At 38.6% G+C, this 22,278-nt stretch overlaps 1 protein-coding gene across 4 annotated transcripts in view; it reads right to left on the reverse strand.

Moving 5' to 3' along the window:
• Positions 1-2,705: 2,705 nt before the first annotated feature.
• Positions 2,706-22,278, reverse strand: part of EPRS1 (glutamyl-prolyl-tRNA synthetase 1) — a 45,622-nt gene continuing 26,049 nt past the window's right edge. For all 4 annotated transcript variants that reach the window (XM_075413022.1, XM_075413020.1, XM_075413021.1 and 1 more), the window contains 14 exons: positions 21,381-21,611; positions 20,774-21,039; positions 19,430-19,481; positions 18,313-18,522; positions 18,078-18,150; positions 17,221-17,300; positions 16,795-16,896; positions 15,989-16,144; positions 15,672-15,869; positions 15,137-15,310; positions 12,560-12,720; positions 6,744-6,822; positions 3,347-3,411; positions 2,706-3,068 (listed from right to left, as the gene is read on the reverse strand). In XM_075413022.1, coding sequence (XP_075269137.1) covers positions 2,918-3,068; positions 3,347-3,411; positions 6,744-6,822; positions 12,560-12,720; positions 15,137-15,310; positions 15,672-15,869; positions 15,989-16,144; positions 16,795-16,896; positions 17,221-17,300; positions 18,078-18,150; positions 18,313-18,522; positions 19,430-19,481; positions 20,774-21,039; positions 21,381-21,611 — 1,998 coding nt within the window. In that variant the 3' untranslated portion in view covers positions 2,706-2,917. The remainder of the gene's footprint in view (positions 3,069-3,346; positions 3,412-6,743; positions 6,823-12,559; positions 12,721-15,136; positions 15,311-15,671; positions 15,870-15,988; positions 16,145-16,794; positions 16,897-17,220; positions 17,301-18,077; positions 18,151-18,312; positions 18,523-19,429; positions 19,482-20,773; positions 21,040-21,380; positions 21,612-22,278) is intronic.

A 22,278-nucleotide genomic window follows, 5' to 3' on the forward strand; every position in this document is an offset into this window, starting at 1 on the left:
CCCTCCCCCAGCATGAGAATATCTAGACAGATGAATGCAAGATAGACGAATTTAAGATGCAACTAAAGCAAACCCTTCACGACTAACCATCATCCAAGGAATAATACAGAGAATTTCCAAGTGCTCAAGCACTCTGAGCAAGCTGATCTGTATTATTTAATAATTTTCGCACTTTTCTGTGAAAAACGGGGTGTTATTACAAGGTGCATGATCCTGAATGGGACAGGCAACTGGTTCAAATTTAATATTTGAAATTTTGACTAGGAAGGCTGACCACGTGAATCTGGGCAAAAGCAAACATTTTTGAAAAGCAGAGAAGTGTGAAGATCTGGGAATAGCACTATAAGTCTCCTGTATGCTTACAACTTTCAGAATCATAGAATGGTTTGGGTTGGAAGGGACCTTATAAATCATCTAGCTCCAACTCCTCTTGCCATGGGCAGGGACACCTTCCACTAGACCAGGTTACTCAAAGCCCCGTCCAACCTGGCCTTGAACACTTCCAAGGAGGGGACAGCCACAGCTTCTCTGGGCAACCTGTGCCACTGCCTCACCACCCTCATTGTAAAGAATTCCTTCGTCATATCCAAGGAAGAACCTCTTTCAGTTTCAAGCCATTACCCCTTGTCCTGTCACTCCATGTCCTTGTAAAAAGTCCCTCTCCAGCTTTCTTGTCAGCCCGCTTGAGGTACTGGAAGGCAGCAATAAGGTCTCCCCAGAGCCTTCTTTTCTCTGGGCTGAACAACCCCAACTCTCTCTGTCTTTTAGACTATTGATACTACGTAAAAATAGAGTTTTGGAAACAGTCAGCCATGTAGTATTGTCCCAGGAAGAGTCTGGGGAGGATCTGACTGGTCCAACTTTTTAATTGCCAAGTTTTCACCCAACTCTTCTCATGGAAAGGGGTTTATACAGACAGCCTTCAAACATACAGGAGAAAAAGGTAACAAATTAAGCATGTGCCATCCAAAAGCTGTTTTGTGTCAGGATTGAATTAAAAAAAAAAAAAAAGGATAGCCCTATGTTCAGAGTGGAGGTAATTTTATTTTTAAAATAATTTTGTAACTCTGCAACATCCAGCCTTGTCTGCTAAAGCAACACGTAGTAAGTGCAAGAAAAGCAAAAGGGTTTTATGAAACATGCTAGAGATGTAACCACAGCCTAAAGTCTTTAGCACTGAAAATACCTCTCTTCAGATCGCCTTTGCATTATCATTGCAGTATCACTGTGAGACAGCTATAATTGCCAGTCTATAAGATAAGAGCAACAGGGCTTTGCAAAATATCTGCAAGAAATAGCATTCACCTGCATCTTGCTAGCAATGTGGCATTTAATCTAAGACAGCCTTTCCAACTTGTTTTACAATGGCGTAAAAATACTCCTTGAAACACCTGGCTCCAGAGGGAATTTTCAAAAAGAGTGGCATTTACCATGCCTACAAGTTAGCAGAAAGTCTGTACACAAGTAAGCAGTAAGAACTGTCTGAATGGCAGAGCTCAGAGGGTTGTCATCAGCAGCACTGAGTCTAGTTGGAGGCCTGTAACTAGTGGTGTCCCCCAGGGGTCAGTACTGGGCCCAGTCTTGTTCAACTTATTCATCAATGACCTGGATGAAGAGTTAGACTGTACCCTCAGCAAGTTTGCTGATGATACAAAACTGGGAGGTGTGGTAGATACACCAGAAGGCTGTGCTGCCATTCAGCGTGACCTGGACAGGCTGGAAAGCTGGGCAGAGAGGAACTTGAAGTTGAACAAGGGCAAGTGCAGGGTCCTGCACCTGGGGAGGAACAACCCCATGCACCAGTACAGGCTTGGGGTGGACCTGCTGGAGAGGGACCTGGGTGTCCTGGTGGACGACAGGTTGACCATGAGCCAGCAGTGTGCCCTGGTTGCCAAGAAGGCCAGTGGCATCCTGGGGTGCATTAAGAGGAGTGTGGCCAGCAGGTCAAGGGAGGTGAGGCCCCATCTGGAGTCCTGTGTCCAGTTCTGGGCTCCCCACTTCAAGAAAGATGAGGAGCTACTGGAGAGAGTCCAGCAGAGGGCTACAAGGATGGTGAGGGGACTGGAGCATCTCTCCTATGAGGAAAGGCTTGAGGGAGCTGGGCTTGTTTAGCCTGAAGAAGAGAAGGCTGAGAGGGGACCTTATAAATGCCTATAAATATCTCAAGGGTGGGTGTCATGAGGATGGGGCCAAACTCTTTTCAGCGGTGCCCGGTGACAGGACAAGGGGCAATGGGCACAAACTGAAGCATAAGAAGTTCTGTCTGAACATGAGGAAGAACTTCTTCCCTCTGAGGGTGATTGGAGCACTGGAACAGGCTGCCCAGGGAGGTTGTGGAGTCTCCTTCTCTGGAGATATTCAAAACCCTCCTGGACGCAGTCCTGTGCAGCCTGCTGTAGGTGACTCTGCTTTGGCAGGGGGGTTGGACGAGATGATACCCAAAGGTCCCTTCCAACCTTACCATTCTGTGATTCTGTGTACTGAAAATTGAAAAATTCGCAGGCAAAATTAAAAGCAGATGTTTTATCTATAAAATTTACGTTGGCACACTAAATTGTACTGTCAAGCGTTTATGACATTCTCTCCAATCTTTCAGGCATTTTCTCAGTGTACAAGAAAATTTATGCACCAAAATGGAAAAAAGGCATGAGCAAAGAATACCTATCCTCGCCATTGAGCAACACAGAAAAAACAACCAAAGCATATTACAGCTCACAATACATGTTTATTATTAGAGATGTTTACAGAAAAGTCTGTGAATTACTGCTAGCCTAAGACTGACAATTGAGGGGGGTTTATGGCTTTGTTTTTTGAATTATTTAAAAAGTCGCAAAACTGATTAAGTTTGGGGGCTACTTCAGTCTTTTTAAAAAAAGTTCAATTCACAGATAAAGGAGAAGGTGCTTTCACTAGTAATTTAGTAACTACGACCAAATAGGGTGTAAAACTTGGCAGGGTTTTTGCCGCAGACACATCTTGCCCCACACTGTAGTTCACTGAGAGGCTGAAAAGGTATGCAGAGGCTTTTTGCTCCCATGGAGGGGGCGCCAGGCTCAAGATCTTGATCCCTGAAATAAAAGCATATTCATAAATAAATACTTCTCTTTAAAACTGAAGTTGCAATAAAGTGTATTATATATAAAAATCTCAAAAGCATGCAAATTAGTCTAAAAGTTTCAGAACTAAGGGAGTAAATATATTGAATTATGCAGGACAGACAGAGTCAAGGGTGAGGATTGTACATCAGTGTTATACCTGGAGGGCAGGCATCTTACATTCCTGTTTTATACTCAAAACATTTTGATTTTGATGTTGGTAGATAAAGTGCAGTTCAGTTATATTTTACCTGGCAGTGGTCTTCTTGATCCAGTCCTCGCACTCAATTTCCCCACAAAAAGGGATTTGTACAATCTGAACGCGTGGGGAGAGGGGGAAAGAAACCAAACAGTTATACATGTAAAAAAAAGTCATCCTTGTCTCTGGAAGATTCCTGAACCTTAAGACTTCATATACACTCCAAGTGTGAAAAGTTCCAATTGCCACAATTAAATTTTAATAGCTCTTTCTCATCAGAGAAATAGATAAGCACAGTCATCTCTCCATGGTGCAGCATGGAATAACATACACAAAGTCAAAGCAGCATTTAAATCAAGTCAGGGTGCTGAATTTTTTTTATTTTTATTTTTTAAAACACAATGTATCTTCCTTCTGTGGAAAGTATAAATACTGTTTTCTCCTGAAATACTCTGTTTTTCAGGAAAAGTTTAAATCTTTCAAATTGCAGAACAAATGCTTGCTTACATACTGCAAGATGGTGCTTTCCTAATGAAGTTTCCATCTTAATTCCATTACTATGAATTTTCATATTTTCTGAACAAGACAAAGACATACATATTAATCTCCAACAGCACATTTTTACTGGGGGCAGAGGGAAGTGGCACATATTTTCCTGCTGTTTCCTTCAATTAGCTTAACTGAAGAAAACTGAGAAAGCTAAGCTAAAAATATAATCTCATACACTCTTCTCAGTACTACTCTTCGTTATCATAGCAAATCCCTTTTCTCAAGTTTTATATTCCATTTCACTAATTTTTCTCATTTTTAATGGGCTCGCACAGTGAAAATTCTGTTTAACTACTAAAACATAGAATTACTGTTAAAAAGATACCCCCTACATACATTTGAACACTTATGTAATGTTAACAGCTGAGGGCAACAACAGCTACTAAATTCAGCCTCCACAGTCAATTTAGTCCTATCCAAATTGTGAATAAGGTTTGCTGATCTGTGGCTTGCTGTCACCAAATTTACATTCTTAGTGCAAAATTCTCAATTTGCCTTGAACTGGAACACACCTTTATTAGATTTGACTTCATAGCTTCACTTTCTTGCAACTGAAAAAAGGAACTATTACCACTCTACTATAGAATTCTTGCATTACTCTTTTGTTAGTTAAATGAAACTTTGTTTAAATACCTGTGCAATTATTCTTAAGAGTTTCAACTAAACTTTGCATGCCACTTAAAAGAACACAGAACCACTCTGCATTTTTAAAGAGCTAATAGTCTACACTCCAATTATAGTAAGGGGAACACAGCAACAGGAATTAAGCAGAAGTACTTAAGCTTACAAATTTTCTGCTTAAACAGTAGTCAGAGGTAACACAGTGTAACTTCAAGAAACTGCAAAATATGTATGGTATAAAATTTTGTTCATACAACATATATAGGTAGAGAGTGCAACACTCATAAAATGACGTACGTCATTTTTTCAATTCAGATATGCAGATTCTAATAAAACTTATATAACCTAAGTACCAAAATGGTGCAAGTATCCAACTTGGAATATAAAAATATTTGTTCACATTTTTAAGTTTAACTACATTATAAATTAGATTATATTAGAACTCTAAACATAATACAAATAGTTCAATTCTCGTGGCCCTCTCTAGAATATAGCTGTACACGACAGTGAATGTCGGACATTGAAGACCAGCTATTTTACCCTCTCCATAGGTAGAGGGTATCATTTGGAACCTCTGTGGTAGGAGGAGAAGAAAGGGGGTTCTATAGCATTTCATCAACATGAAAGAATAATAATTTATGTGCATGTACAAATACAGAATTAGCTTCACATTCCATTCCTGCTCTTGGAATGAGCTTGACTCTCCATTTCAGTTTATTTTTACATACAAGTTTACTGCATCTCTTAATATTTTTAAGAGCCTATGTCTTCCTTGACTGTTTCTTTGTTTTAAAGACAGTGAAGTATAGTTTCAGAATGCTTGTTTAATTCAGAAGTGAAGGATATGTGATGGTACATCTTGAAATCACAACACATCAGAGCAGTAGTACTACCTGCACATCTAAGCAGAGCACAATTATTTGTTAAGCAAAGGCTAAGGATTCTTGTTTTTCAAATCTACCACCAGAATCATCAGATGCTCTAGAGACACTTGCACCAAGGAAATGATGCTTTGCAGTCATTAGAAAGAGCCCAAAGCTGTTTGGAAACAGAGTATTTCACACTTGTATTTAGTTTTGTAGAGGAAAATAAGGCAGTACTACTATTCTAGCACCTATGCACAGACTGTCTAAAAACTCTGTACCCTCAACTTCATAAACCTGCTAAATCAGTCCCTCCTCTGAAGTTCATAATTATTCCTTTAAATCTTGTTATAAATTGAATTTAAGTGCAACAGAAATGCAAGAATAGAGCATGATGGAAGGTCAAGCCTAACCAAGAATAACTTACAACTATTTTTGAAGTTAAAAAAACCACTATAAATTCTTGGCACTTGTGCATTTTCCATCATAAATTTTGAAATCTTCAGAGCAGATCTAACTGGTGTGCAAAAAAACTCTGATCTCTTTCTAAATCACACAGCCTTAATGATTCATCCTGGGGATCCAACTACTTCAACACTTTAATCTAAATACACGAACAATTTCACAACCTGAGGTTTGTGACAGAATTTCAGGGTTTAGAACTTCTTTCAGTGTATCTCTGAAAAAGAAGCAGCAGCTCAATTCTCTACTGAAGACTTAATCTCTCATCTAAACTTCAAATACTTTTCAGAACTTTAGATTTTTCACAGACCTCTATATCAGTATAGCTCAATCACCCACATAATGGGTTATTCTTACTATTGACGCAAGAAGGTTTCTGATTTGCAGTAATTCTCAATGAACCCAATGGCTTCTACTCAGGTCATAAAGGCAAAACTTCTTTGACGTAAATAGCATGTACTTTAAACTCCTCCTTGGACCTTATTACGGGATTTGACAGGTGTTTTTCACTGCTTGCATTAGAATAATGACAGTAAGTTTATCTTAATCTGAATAAAATATTTACATTCCTGTCTTTGAAAAACACTTTCTGATACAAATGTAACACTTTAAATGCAAATTACCAAACTGCAGCATTGTAAGTCGCTTCAGGATACCCTGTCACCTGTAGCACAAGACTAAATTTTGAATGGCGGTAGCCTGAAACATCATCATTTAGTAAATGCAGTTATTTTAGCAAAAGAAGAAAGCAACGTATATGACAAATTTTGGGAAAGCTAATTCATTTTTGTGTGGCTCTACAGGAAGCCTTCATCTGCTTGTGAAGGGAGAGTTGCATAAAAACCACAACAGTATTTATAAAAGAGCTTTGAAATTTCTAACCCCTGCTTATTTGCAAGGGACAGAAAATGTGTGAAAGTACTTACTGGGACAGAATGAAGTAAATTTCCTTACCTTTCCCAAATCGAGCTCTTTTTGAAAGTCCTCCATAGTATTCGCCACCACCATATGACTTTTTAGGTCCTCAGAAGCTCTAAGAAAAGTGGGGAAAAAAAAATCAGGGCAGATTTATGCACATAATCTCAGTTGCCAAATGAACTAAGTTTTCAGAGTCAGTCTACATATTCACTCAAATCTTCCTAATCATGTTATGTCTTTCTACCGCTTCTGCCCTAAAAAGGACACAAATTTGATTAATTGCCAGTGGGCTGTTCTCCAGGTTGCTGCATATTTCACCGTGTTAATTCACACTGTTGTGCACGGTAGTTCAACACTGACCAGCTGTAGATAGAAACACAAAAGTACTATAAATGTAGATTTTTCTTTTTTAATTATGTTCTAAATCTATATAGCAAAATGTGTTTTAACTAGGTAAAAATATTTTGCTTGTAAGCAGCTTTGATCACCACAGAAGGAAGTAGGTAAACCCATCTGCCATGGTGCTGGGATCAGCACCATGTTATTTCTTGGTATACTTACAAACAACAATTTGCAATGACAGACATGCAAGTGATCTGGCATATGCAATAAGTGCAAATAAAAGTTCAAAAAGCATTTGACTGCTTATAAGAAAACAATACTATGAAAGTCAATAGAACATAGTGTCTTAAAATACACTTCTGAACACAGAACTTCAAATACTGAAGTTTCTTGGACAACTTTGCATCTTTCAAAATTCCCTATCAAAAGCATGTTTCAGGAAAGAATCCTGTGCATTATTATCACATGAACTATTTATGGTGTATTTTTTATTAATACTTTACATGAACTCACAGAAGTATTTTTTAAAATAAGTGTGGTGCTACCCCAAAATTGGGAATCGGGGCAGCTACACAGTCCCCCTTCACATCCGGCTGTCCCAGAACCAGTCAACACTGCAGTCTTGCTTGCACTGCAGGAACAGTTAGCTGGTGTGCACTGAATCAGGACGACTTGGCACTTTCCTTGTCTTTGTACACGGGCAGTGAGTTGGGCTGATCAGGCACTCCCTGACCGCACCTGAAACTCCTGATGCCTGGAGTTGCACCTGCCTGGTAGATATCAGAACTGTACATTCTGGGTGGTACTGGAATTTGTATAGCTGCTGTCCGCGTCACGTGGATTGCGACCAGGATGGAAAATTACTGATGTCTAAAGTCAATCATCTTGAGACCCTATAAACGGCGGTAACAAGGAAGGCCCTTTGAGCTCTTCTGGTCTGCAGCAGGCTGCGCCCCGTAACTCCCTCCGAGTGGGACACTTCTCAGGGCAGCTCACAAACTACCTGGGCTGATCTCGTTGAGACTCAACCTTCACCCGCTGAGAAATCATTTGATTTGAAGTGAGTATTTCACTGAACTCCAGGGGAATTTTTATGATTGCGTGTGTGTGTGTATGTGAACTGATTAAAAACATAATATTCTGTTACTGTGATTGTAATAGCCAATTCTTTCTAATCACTCTGTAAATGCTAAGTTAACCAGTGATTAATAGCTGGTAAATCCCTGTGATTCTCTCTCTCTTTAAACTGCGAACACACCCTGAACTCCTGCTAAACAGATTCCTTAGACATAAACCTTTGTGGTCTAAGGTCGGTTCTGGATCCAGCCGCACCTAGGCTCCTCTCTGAGAAGGAGTTTCGAAAGCAAAGGGTCTGCTCCAAACCTGGTGACTCAACAGGAGGGTCTCCCTTACCCCTTACACCTTCTTTGACTCAGCGTAAATAATTTTCCGCTCAAAACCCCCTTCGATTTTGTATTCCATTCATTTGACATGTAACAGAGCGAACCTTGCCAAAGAACTTTGTAAGATCGCATTTTCTAAGTCTTCCGTGGAATCTTTTCTTGCAAAACCTTTGAGTGATCATTTCAGCAACCTAACCGCTCATTCACGACAAACTGGCATAGTTGGCAGGGTGGCAAGCAGTATCACTGATCACTTACAAAAAAATGGAATAAATCCACTTCCTAAATTCTCGATGAATGGGTTCTTAACAACTGGCATGACTGGGAAGCTGTGAAAAAACAACTACTGCTGGCTAAGACTCATACAAAATATAGAAAGGAAAATTTCCAAACACTCGAACACTACTAGCCCCTGCAACAGAGAACCATACCCTTTCCTTTCTCAATCAAAAAACAAACAGTGCCTGGATGACAATTGGGTCTGTCCGTCTGGCAAGAGGAACCCTATCAATGGATACATGATAATGACCCATACTTTTTAATCCCAGTTAGACCTTGACAACAATTGACAAAATTCCTGGTAGATATGGGAGCACAAATTTCAATACTAACACAACAAGATGCAGAGAAGCTGGGTATACAACCTGGATGGCAACAAATTAAAATTACTGGAGTGAATGGAGCAAGTGCTATTTGCCAAACTGCAAAAGTTATTTTATAGCTCCCTGGTGAGAAGTGTATGCCGTCTACTCACTTTGCAGTTAAAAGATCACAACGAAAACATTTCAGGATTCGATGTTTTAAAGTGGACGAACCTGGTGCTTGCCAAATGGCAGAGTGTGGTCTTTTGGTTCAAATATTAGTCCTAACCCTAATGAAAATTGAGAAGCTAATGATAATAGTGGTACAAAACACAGAATAACTACTAGGTGAATTTATCCTGTATCATAAAGGGGTAACCCATTTGGCTTTCCCCACTGAAACTTTTCTTTCTTTTCTTTTGGGGGGAAAAAAAAAAAAGAAGACTCTACATCGATGGCAATGACAGCAGTGTCTCCCCAGTTCACCACCAATCTTCCTCTTAATTGGGAGAAGTATAACCCTTCCAGTGCAGGCACAAAATCCCTGGACAATCCACACACAAGACCCTTGGGACTATGTGCTAGTAAATCATACTGGAAGTGCTGGGATCCCACCAAAAGACAAAACACACTTAAACCTTGCTCCTTTAGTTATGCATAGAAACGAGGCATACCTAAAGGAGGAATGAAAATAGGAAACACTACGCAACAAAGGATTTAGAATATCCCACAATAATAACAGCATCAACCAAATGCTATCACTCCAAGCCACAAAAGGGGAAGAAATGAAAATAGGGTGTCGCGTAATCAATGGATCTACCCATGGCAAACCCACTGAAATCAGAATATATTACATCAATTTTTCCAAACCTAGACACAATGGACAATCTTGGTACAATATACCAAAACCAGACTGTTGATACAATTTCACTTTTACACAGCTAGTATTAGCACTCTACCTCTGGGGCAAACGTGGTGTAGAAATATTGTTTAATTTCATGATTACTGAGCGACAAATGTGGAATTGTCCTCCACAGGGTTTCCATGGAATGATGCATATGTACTTCGTGACGTACCTATAGCTAATCTAAATTTATCCACAATACTGCTACACAATAACATAACTTTCCACAGACAAGACTAGAACATTAAAAATTTCAATGAAAATTCACCATTTCCATCTCTAAAGGGAACTGGAGGGGATACCATCTTGGTAGGATGTCAAAGTAAAATCACACTGAGTACATGACAGCAGATTTATGCATTGTCATACATTATGTTGGGGGAGAACAACATGCACACACCTGTCCTTTAAAACATGAATGCTGGTATACATTTATTATACCATATACGGCACTCATAATGTGCCTTTGGACAAACCCCAACTCTTGCTCCAGCTTAGGTTTCTGATTCAAAATTGATGTCGAACGATTACGTCCACTGACTGAGCCTCCTATCGAACTGTCTCGTTACGTCTACAACACTAGTCTCTACCTAATCAAAAACATAGGGCAACAGCAAATGCTATTTAACCCCTCATAGTCTCTCAAATGAGTAAATGGATGCATTTGCATGAGAACCCTTTGTGATTCTAGATCTACAGACAATATCACTGTAGATATAGACGACCACTTAAACACCTGTGTTTGTAACTTTACCAAAATTGTAGGATGCAACTCCAACTATTCAGCTCCTATCACAGCTCATCAATTATTGCAACCCAACTACGCATCATATCAAGACCTGTCACCTACCCCTATCGGGATGAACCTCACATTGGTGAGAAAGCTGTTACAACATGATGACCTGCATCAATTGCTGAAAAGAGTTCAAGACAGTGGACAGAGGGCTCTGATCACTGTCCATCATGACACAGAAGAAATACATCGTGTTCTTGAAAGAACGAAGAAAGATAGGGAACATTGCTGGTGGGATACCTTAGTCGTCTGGTCTTGAACAGTGACCGGAATACTGAACCAGATGTTACACCCCTCTCTGATTCTGTTAACTCTAGTTATATTATGCTTGCTGTTAAACATTTTCGTATACATTAGAGTATGGAAGTTAGCTGAACAAGTAACACTGCTACAAAACCCTACATACATATGTAACCTTGCTTAATAACATTTAATGAATCTTGATAATTAAGGTAATAAAAAAATTTCCCTCAAATTATAACTGGGATATAGTATTGCTCGGTTTATAGGCACAGAGGCAAGTGGCGACCACACTGCTGATCTGTGAACAGACGGATTGACTTTAGTCACAGGGTGGAATGTGGTGGCACACTCCCCTCACACCTGGCTATCCCGGAACCAGTCAACACTGCAGTCTTGCTTGCACTGCAGGAACAGTTAGCTGGTGTGCACTGAATCAGGACGACTTGGCACTTTCCTTGTCTTTGTACACGGGCAGTGAGTTGGGCTGATCAGGCACTCCCTGACCGCACCTGAAACTCCTGATGCCTGGAGTTGCACCTGCCTGGTAGATATCAGAACTGTACATTCTGGGTGGTACTGGAATTTGTATAGCTGCTGTCCGCGTCACGTGGATTGCGACCAGGATGGAAAAGTCAATCATCTTGAGACCCTATAAACGGTGGTAACAAGGAAGGCCCTTTGAGCTCTTCTGGTCTGCAGCAGGCTGCGCCCCGTAACTCCCTCCGAGTGGGACACTTCTCAGGGCAACTCACAAACTACCTGGGCTGATCTCGTTGAGACTCAACCTTCACCCGCTAAGAAATCATTTGATTTGAAGTGAGTATTTCACTGAACTCCAGGGGAATTTTTATGATTGCGTGTGTGTGTGTATGTGAACTGATTCAAAACATAATATTCTGTTACTGTGATTGTAATAGCCAATTCTTTCTAATCACTCTGTAAATGCTAAGTTAACCAGTGATTAATAGCTGGTAAATCCCTGTGATTCTCTCTCTCTTTAAACTGCGAACACACCCTGAACTCCTGCTAAACAGATTCCTTAGACATAAACCTTTGTGGTCTAAGGTCAGTTCTGGATCCAGCCGCACCTAGGCTCCTCTCTGAGAAGGAGTTTCGAAAGCAAAGGGTCTGCTCCAAACCTGGTGACTCAACAGGAGGGTCTCCCTTACCCCTTACACCTTCTTCGACTCCACGTACATAATTTTCCGCTCAAAACCTCCTTCGATTTTGTATTCCATTCATTTGACATGTAACAGAGTGAACCTTGCCAAAGAACTTTGTAAGATCACATTTTCTAAGTTTTCCGTGGAATCTTTTCTTGCAAAACCTTTGAGTGATCATTTCAGCGACCTAACCGCTCATTCGCGACAATAAGCTCACAACCTTTAATATTCCATTTCATGAGCACAATAGCAATCTTATATCACTGTACATCAACAAGTTTCAGAGGCAGAAAAATGAAATGTCACAAACAGCAAGATGCGCCTAACCTGTCTTTCTGCACAGATGAACCAATAACGTTGGAAATTCTTCTGACAGGTAAAGTGATTAGCACAGCCATTTACTGAACCTGTACAGATTTTTACCTGCTGTAAAGGTTAGCATGGATCTCCTCCAAAATCTGCTTCAGTCTGTCTTCTGCCTCATGTTCAGAAAAGGTCAGCTTCTGTCCTGTGTCTCTTCTAACTGCTACAAACTGTTGGTTTTTCATGTCTCGCGGTCCCACTTCAACCCTGACTGGAACACCCTTCATTAAAAACAAGGTAGGAGTTATAATGACTTAGTAATTCTCAGAAGAGTTAATTTTTTTTTTTGTTCTAAAGCCCACTCTTAATATGGAATCACTTTACACATTTAAGTTTCTCTGAAAGAATCAGCATATTTTCCACTGCTTTTATGTATTTCTGTCTTTCTCATCCACACTCTCTTCACTTCTGCATTATACCTTGCTCCAACCTTGCTTCACTAGGTTGGAGGCTGCATCTTGTGCCAACATGCAAGTAATACTGAGATAGCTGAAGCAAAACTGAAACTAGACTAAGACGGTTATCCCAGATAGTGCAAATCAGATTTTTAAAGTCTGAATGATTAAGACTTTTATAGTCATTTTAATGTTCTAGTTCATCCAGTAATATCCTTTAATTCTGTTTTCACAGAACATTTTCAACTGTATGAAAAGCAAACAGCAAAAGTTCTGTTCAATATAGCCCTACTATCGACATTAATTGCATAGAATATTTGACTACAAACAGTTGCTTTATTTATGTAAAGCTTTTGAGATTCATAAACTTTGGTGATAAGAACTATGTAATTTCTCATCTCCCATATGTCATCAGAGTTTCCTTTTTACTAGTCAGTTAAGAGTCTACTGGGTCTAACTCATTTTCTCTATGCCCTGCTAACACGTGTCCCAAGCTTGTACACATTCCTTCACATGAAATGAGGAGCGTAAGTGGAAAAGCATTTTGGTTGGTGGTGTCTTCACATATATACTTCCCCCCCGCCCCGCTCCCGGAAATATAATGTTATATATATTGGTAAGCTAAGAACATTCTGCAGTGTTCAAGGGATGAACAGGAGAATCAAAGACATCTACCCAAGCTTTCTACGCATTTTGTGCTCTGGAATTTCTTCAAGTTCACAGCTTCCAAACGATTCCCTATATCTCCCCCCTCCCTTAGTAAAATCTGTCTGAAGGGTGAAATATCTACTCTTACAGTAAAGCTACATAAAAAGCGATTAAAAACTGTTATTAACAACTTAAACTGCACAAACATTCCAGTTTATTGCATATGAAAAAGCTGTCTCCATAATTAAAACTCATCAGAAAGTATCCAGTATTTTTAATTGTACTAGTACTTTCCAGTGAAAGAAGGATGCCTAATGGTCACGTAGGAAGACTTCCTAGGAGCAATGGAACTAGTAATACCAGACATTATAAAACAAGGACCAATGACTTGGCTCTTTTCAGAGGTAATGTCAGAAATCTGCTAAGCTGAAAAGTATGTAAGGCAAAATACTTTCCAGTTCTTTCTTATACTTCTTAATCCAGTACCCTTGTATTTTCTACCCTATGAAATTCCTTATCAGTACTCAATAAAACAAGTGCACTTTGCCTGCATTAGCCTGAATATGCAGTTTATGTATTATGCTGGACACATTAGTAGATTTTATAAAAAACATCAAGTTTGCCCCATGCTGTGCCTCCTCGATAAACCTAATTTTATTTTAGAAGCCTCCCAACATGGATTCATGGTATTAGAGCTCAATAAAAAAAAAAAAAAAAAAAAAAAAAAATAGGGTTACACAAAAGGAAGAGAACTTGGACACAAGGGGAACTTAGAACAAGTCAGGGAGCTTCTATCATAGAGTCCTAGAATCACTGAGGTTGGAAACAACCTTTAAGATCATTGAGTCCACCCGAAAACCTAACACTGCCAAGTCTACCACTAAGCCAGGTCCCCAAGCACCCCATCTACACATCTATTAAATACCTCCAGGAATGGCGACTCCACTACTTCCCTGGGCAGCCAATTCCAATGCTTGACAACCCTTTCGGTCTTACATTGAAGATTAACATATTGAAACTAATTTCAAATTCAGAACAAATATAAGATCCTATAACATCACTCAATACATTATTCAATTTCTAGTTACCATTGTTTCATTCTGTTCACTATTTTTATCTTACAAAAGCCTTGTATATTTGGTGAAGCAGAACTGTTCCTCTCAGCTACTGTATGAGGGGAACATGGTAATTTCGAAACAAAAAAAATCTTGCTCCTTTCTTTGTTGATGCTTTACAGGTTTATCTTCTCTGTTCAGCTGTGTGCAAGGAAGGCACTGTTGTGACCCTGGAGACACTTAAGTATTAGTACAAATTTTTAAACATACAAGTAATTTGTACTACTGATTTCATTTTCTAGGTACATAAAGTGGAGACTTCAAGTTCAAAAATCACTCGTGACATGCAAATCCTAGCAAACAAGAGCAAATCTCAGAAAACATCTTTTCTTCATTTACTAAAGAAAGTGATCACTGATTATCAGGCAGCATTTCTTAATTTAGAGAAAATATTTGCCTTCAGAATACAAGGCACTCCTAACATGTCTCATACATACCCCACATATAAGCTTCAAAACACCTCCTGGAAAGAAATGTACCTTAAGTTCCCAGTGATTGAACTTCCAACCAGGTGAATAGTTGTCTCTTAAATCAGCCCGTACACGGATATTAACACTAAGCAGCCTATTACGATATTCATTACATTTCTTCAATAAAGCCTCTTTGTCCTCTTCAGAAAGGGAATTTGTGATACCACAGGGTATAATTACAACCTGCAATATAACATGACATGTACTTTATGGTATAAGAAAATCAGCTCCTAGCTATTATAAAAACTTAAAAACAATATTGTGGCCCTATATCCCAGCAATTTTGTTCAAGTTCTCAGAAGTAAAGAATACATTTCCCTTTGCATCCAAATGATACAGAGAAAATTATTTTAAGCAGACAGACTGTTAAAGGGAGCTTGTCCACCACAAGTACCCTAATGATGTGTATTAACTTCGTACAGCATGCTCTGTAATCAGACAGCTCCTATTCTATGTTAAATCTTCCAGGTGCCCGATACAAAATGCTCATGAATTCCAAGACAGGAAACGAAACAAAATGGTAGTTTAAGGCATTTTTACACACCTGAACACAGGCTACTCGAGGTGGGAGCACCAGTCCCATGTTATCTCCATGAATCATTGTCATTACACCAATAGTTCGAGTTGTAATGCCCCAGGAATTCTGATAAGCAAACTGTTTTTCTCCTGGTTTCTTGGGATCTTCAAATACAATTTCAAACATCTTTGAGAAATTCTGCCCTAGATGATGTGACGTTGCTCCCTGAAATAGTTGCACACAGAAAATTCTACTCAGTGGAAAGTGAAGTCTATCAGGCATCAGTTTAAGGCTTTCATCTTACTGTATTCACTGAAAAAAAAATTCTTCTAATAGATACATACCTGGATAGCTCTTCCACTGGCAGATATAAATGCCTCTAGAGTGGTTGTGTAATCACCCCCAGCAAATTTCTCCTTCTCTGTCTTCCTTCCTTTCACAACAGGTATTGCTAGGAGATCTTCATACACTTGAGCATACAGATCAAGTATCTGTATCACCTGTGATGAACATACTGTCTTAAGAATCACTTGGTAATTTGCACTTGCTAAATCATGAAATCTTTTTATATGCCAGAGTCTAAAATCTTAAAAATCTAAACACTTTTTCAAGTTTGTAATTAAAAAACAGATTTCTTCAATTGCTTTAAACTTCGGCTGTTATTTTCTATGAATCAAATAGCAACAACGATAAACCATGACAGAAAACAAGACGAGTGACTGCACAAATGCCAGTCCAATGGCTGTACTGACTTATAGTTTCCATCTAAAAGTTTGAACATCTGCTAAGTAAATAAAGATATGCCATGATACTCAATGAAACATCTGTCTTTTGGACAAAGGAAGTGTTAAAATTTCTAGCAGTTAACATGTGAATGCATTATTTGGATTTTTAAGGAAAATAATTTTTAACGAAAGCATTCTCTTGCTAACACTCTTTTTAAATTCCCCATATTTTGAAGAGACTAAAGCCTCGGACATGGGTTACACCAGAGAAAAAAAATGGATTCTAGTACATTTGGTATTTTTCATGAGGACTCCAGCGAAAAGGAGATAGATTTCTACCAGGTCTTAGTAAAAAGATTTGTTTGTGTCTCTATGGAGTAAGGTAACTTTCTGAAAGCAAAAGCACCAGCACATTTCCTTTTTACCTCCTCTGCTGCTTCTTCATATGTTGCAAATGCTGTGTGACCCTCTTGCCAAAGGAATTCACGAGTGCGAAGGAAAGGCTGGGGATGTTTGAACTCCCAACGCTGGAGGCGGGGGGGGGAATAAAATAATTGAACACCATGCTTAACACTAAAGTGTCAAACTATTATTAAAAATAATGTTTAAGTATTAGAAAACTCCGAATAAAAGATAAAAGTCAACTATTCACAGATTTCTACTTCAACAATACAATCAACAATATACATTGATAAAGTATGTTTCATTAAAAACAGTGAGAAAAACAAATCACAAATCACACTCATACTTTTCCCATGAAATATGATCAGTATTATCATGCCATGTCCACATAATTGTCCTACGCTGCATGTATGATAGAACAGTTACTCAGAAATCATGTACAGACATACCACAACATTGCACCACTGATTAAGCTTGATAGGAAGATCCCTGTGTGACTGCACCCACTTTGCATAGGCAGGATACATGACTGTAAAAAGAAAGCAGCTTTGGGTCTCTGGACAGTACAGTCAGTTTATGCCAAACCCTTCTTTTTGCTACATATAAGCTTAACATTCTTTGCTCTGAGAACGATGATTTTATGTTTAATTCCCTTCAAAAGAAATTTTTTGTCTTGACACATAATATTTTCACTGAAAAGAGTACTTTCACTTTGTCCCGTGTCTCTGCAAAATAGCTTGCTTGCTGCTGGTCAAAGTACGATCCAAAGCTTGACACCTAATGACACTGTTTGAGTCACTGGCTTAGAGTATGTAAATACATCTAGGTTCACAAATAAAAATTCACTGACCTCGAGGATTCATGATGCTATATCTTACCTGATACAATTAAAAACTCATCCAGCCTTAGGTCTTAAACGTTTGCTTAAATTACTTAGAGGAAATCTTAGTAAAAGCTAGTTTCACAGCTATAGTTGAAGTACATGCAAAACTGAAGTGAATTATAAGATGAAGAAGTTTTCTTATAAACAATATAAAACAACCAACCAAACATTTTTCAGTCAAAGGAAATCAGTCTTCAGGATATTAATGCAAAAATTCCTAGAGTGCACATTTCCTAGAAAAGTCCATTTAAGGGAATATACAATGTTGTGACATTTCCTATAAATTTAGGAAATTTTGATAAGGAGTTATAGAAAACACTCTAAAAAATGGGTTTCCACTTTTCAAAAGGGATGCTTGTCTATCAGCTACACTATACCTGTAACTGCTTTCTTTACAGCCAAACTGCATGTAAAGAGGCCTACCTGTTTCACTTGTGGGACGCACAGCAATTGGTTCAGCCAGATCTGTTTTCCCGGATCTTGTGACCCAAGCAACCTAAAGGAAGGAAAAAAAAGAAAAGGCGGGGGGGGAGGGGTGTTAAAAAAAAAAAAATCAACTTAAATGAATTTGAAAAAAAAAAATTACTTTCATACTCAGCTGCAGACTAAGTGGTTGGGTTTTCTTGTACTCAGATTAAAATAAAGTTTGGAAGTGTACCTCAGGAGCAAAGTCAGCAATATGAGTCTTCTCTTTCTCTAGGGCAGCTTGGGACACAAACATCGGGAAGTAACAGTTCTCCACTCCAAGTTTCTTGATCTCTGCATCGAAGAAGTCCTTGATAGCTTCCCAAATAGCATAAGCCCAAGGACGAAGAATATAACAGCCACTCACATCATAGTATTCAATCATCTCTGATTTTGTGATTACCTTTCAAAAGATTATTTAGATACTGAAGTTTCAATTTCATACACAAAGAACATTCAGTAATTCAGGTATGGAGCATGCAATGCAAGAAAAGTCTCCCATTTAAAAGTCTTTGTGCTCAAAAAGTTAACAAAGATATGCTTTGAGATCACTTTTGTTACCCATAATTAGAGAGAAAGTTAAGCAGGAATGTTAAGTTTAATAATAGATCTGAATAATGTAAACACTTAATGAAAACTGAATTTCATGAATCCAAGTAAGAGACAGAAGCTAATTTCCAGGAAACAACAAACTGCAGTTTTGTAAGAAATGTCTCTGGCTCATGTCAGAAAAGATTTTTATTCGTTCGGGTATATGCAAAAATTATAGTAGTGAGAGGCAACGTACACCACTGATATCTATTTACAGTCTTTCACAATCAGGCTAATCTAAACTAATCACGTCTGCTCTGGTTGTTTTGAACCTCATGAGCCAGCAAACTCATTCCATAACAACAGGTACTAACTTTTGTTATACATCATCTTGAGGTGAAATAAAACTCCCAAGCCTGTGAAACTCCTATCGCTTCACTGAAGTTTTGCGCCCTTAATGAAAGAGGAATTCATATATGATTTAAGAAAATCCTATACATATATATCTCTATATATATACAGGGGAGGGTGAAATGGTTGACGCTTATCCTTTTTACAGCTTCCTCAATTTATTCAGCTCTTCAATCCCGGCATTTCTATTTAAGACCATGACAGCAACATAAGAAATAGAAAGAGAAAGGACTTTGTTTTGTATTTAAAAAAACCCCAAACAAACAATAAAAAACAAAACAGAAACACAAACTAAAATATAAATTCAAAACAGATTTTGATTTTAAGAGAGTGAAGTAATTCTTTAATTCAAACTGATGTGCACTTACCTGAGAGTACCAATCTGCCAGATTTTCTTCTTTTTTAGCTTCTAGACCCAGCCTATGGAATTAGAAAGGAATCAGATTTGTGTTGTACACCATTTAACAGTGAAATTTATCCTAATCTTATTACTTTTTGGTGTTTTTTTTTTCCCGGGGGGGTGGGGTGGGGTGTTGAGGAAAAAGGGGGGCATGGAACCGAATATTTTAATTTTACTTCATAAAGCTAACTGTTCCCAAATTGTTTTCTGACAGTTCGGGACACATTGGCTAGTAGGAATTGCCACAATTTCCTAACCTTGGCTAACAAGAGTATTTCATAGAAACAGCTCTGCTCTTTTGCTACTGTTTGAACCCTTCTAATTCTCACCATGGTTGCATCAAAGAACCTCGTAATGATGCATTAAAAAAACCCAAGCACCTCCAGTAAGAACCTAACTGTTCTTACTGGAACAGATCTGTGTGTAAGTTGTCTTACTCAATGTGAAGAATTTCTTACCTAGCCAGTGGCTATAATTTCAGAAAGCTTATGCAACTTGACATTCAGCACTCATGTGAATGTCAGTCAAACTGTTCAAGACAGAAAACTGACCCTACCACCAAGACAAAGATAACTAGTAAAACTACAAGATTCTAAAGAAGGCTAAACTCACCAGACTCAAATGACAGTAGACAAAAGTAATTTTTTATATCTCTACAGAGAACTTTTAAGGGTGAAAAATGCATTTTCTGGCATAATTTCTACACAGGATAACCACATCTCTGTCTCTAACACATGATTTATGTATCTGAAACAGAAAATAAATAGTGCTGCATAATACATGCTGCGGAAAGACTTCTAAACTTTCAGGGTGGGAGCAGGAGCAAGGATGCACAGCAATCATCACTGAAGAGTTCCACCATCAACAACAGCAGTGTCTTGCTCTGGGCTGGGCTACATACTTCTCATGATATTCGTAGCAAAATATTTTTGAAACCCTGGTACAATGAAATAAGCATAAGGGTTTGTTTCCTCTGGGGTTTATACTGAGCAAGACACAGCAGCACATTTGCAGAAGCAAATAATGAAGCATAACAAGTTCTCAACGACAGTACCCACAGTAACAGCATGTGCATACTGCTTCATGCTTTCAACAGGCTTGGTAGAATTTTCCTCAGTAGGATGCTGAGGTACAAATGACACTAAACAAACTTTGGAAACTTGCTTTTGGCTTGATCCTAAATATGAAAATGAACATAGTTATTTTGCAAATGTCCACGCTTTTAAGTGAAATGAGAAACCTGTAAAACTATATCTGAACAGAGGTAAAGAGTTGAGGTTTCCAGCAAACAGACTAAAGATCACATCTTTACCTGGTTTGTTTCTTAGGGCCTTGACCCTCTCCTGATCCATTTGAGGAGAGTTCATTACCAGTCTGTCCTTGCAGAGGTTCTTTTTTTGGGCCATCATTTTGCTTCTGTTGCTTGTTCTGCTTTTCAGACTTGTTCTCTTTCTCCTTCTTCTTCTTGTCTTTGTCATCAGCACCACCAGCAGAAATTGGTTTATAGTCAACTCCTGCAACAGATTTATACTGGGCCTTCAACTGAAGAAGTTCCTTAACAGCTGCATCTATCTTTTCCTTGAAGAACAAAAAAATGAAGATCAATTCATATAGAAATCATGGGAATAAAATGGCTCTGTCAAAAAAATGAAACAGATCTATGTGTGGCATCATGGACACACACAGAGCGTTGGGGGAAAATCTGCAAAAGCCAATACTTGACTTACATGTGTTAACATTTTAAGGACCATATCGGACAGGCGGACAGGAACAACTTTAAAAGTCCATTTCAGATCTCAGAATTCAAATGCTGCCTATTCTAAATGTACATTTCTAATTCCCATAATCACACTGAATTTAAAATAGATTTTTAGATTTAAATAAATATATTACATTTTTATATTAAAGTATGCTTTTACCTTTTCTGCTTTTTCTGATTTCAATTTCCTCACTTCATCTCCTTGAAGAGCTACTTTGCTAAACAGGGCTTTAGCTTCGGTTGTGTCTGGACCACTGGGCAGTGTGTTTGATGCTTGTGGCAAAGCACCTTGAGCTACTGGTGGATGTCCTGGCTTGTAGTCCTGCCCAGTCTTTTCCTTGTAGTCAGCTTTTAGAGAAAGAAGGAGTTTTACTGCTTCATCTATTTCATCCTATACGGAGGACAAATAGCAAGATGTACTAATGAGAATCAAAGAGAACTGACAAGAAGCATTGATTTTCAGGCAAGAAAATAAAATTGCCATCTACCAATAAACAGTGCTTCACAATTAGGAGAGGCCTCAAGTAATAGCTCTTCCCCAAGCAACAGGAGTATGTTTAAGAGCTGTCACATTGTACCAGAATGTTACCATAGCCCACCTACAACCTACTAATAGCAGAATCTACACTGAAAAATACAATAAACTGTTTTAGGAAAGGGCTTTTTAAAAAAAATAAACAAACACAAAAAAACCAAAGAACCCAACACCAAACCCAACTCTGCGAAGTAGAAATATAGGTGGAAAACACCAGCAGCTCCTGAAAACAGAGGTTTGTCTCGTATTCTTTTCCACAGCTATAACTGAATTTGTCAAATTTTGAAAAGTCTTGCTATGGTTGCAGCACACTAAATACTTTTATCTTCATTTGTCCCAAATACAGCAAGAAAAAGCAAAATACATTAAAAACTTCTCCACAGTTGACATCTGCAATACTTGTGCCTGTTCATCTAGATGCGAGAGGTTAAGTTGGACTTTCTACACCAGTCGAATTTAGAATTTGTATCTCAGAGTCCATAAAGTATCCAGCATCAGAGTAGCCTTGTGTGGCATTATCAGA

Source organism: Opisthocomus hoazin, chromosome 2 (assembly GCF_030867145.1).
Source record: "Opisthocomus hoazin isolate bOpiHoa1 chromosome 2, bOpiHoa1.hap1, whole genome shotgun sequence".
NCBI lineage: Eukaryota > Metazoa > Chordata > Aves > Opisthocomiformes > Opisthocomidae > Opisthocomus > Opisthocomus hoazin.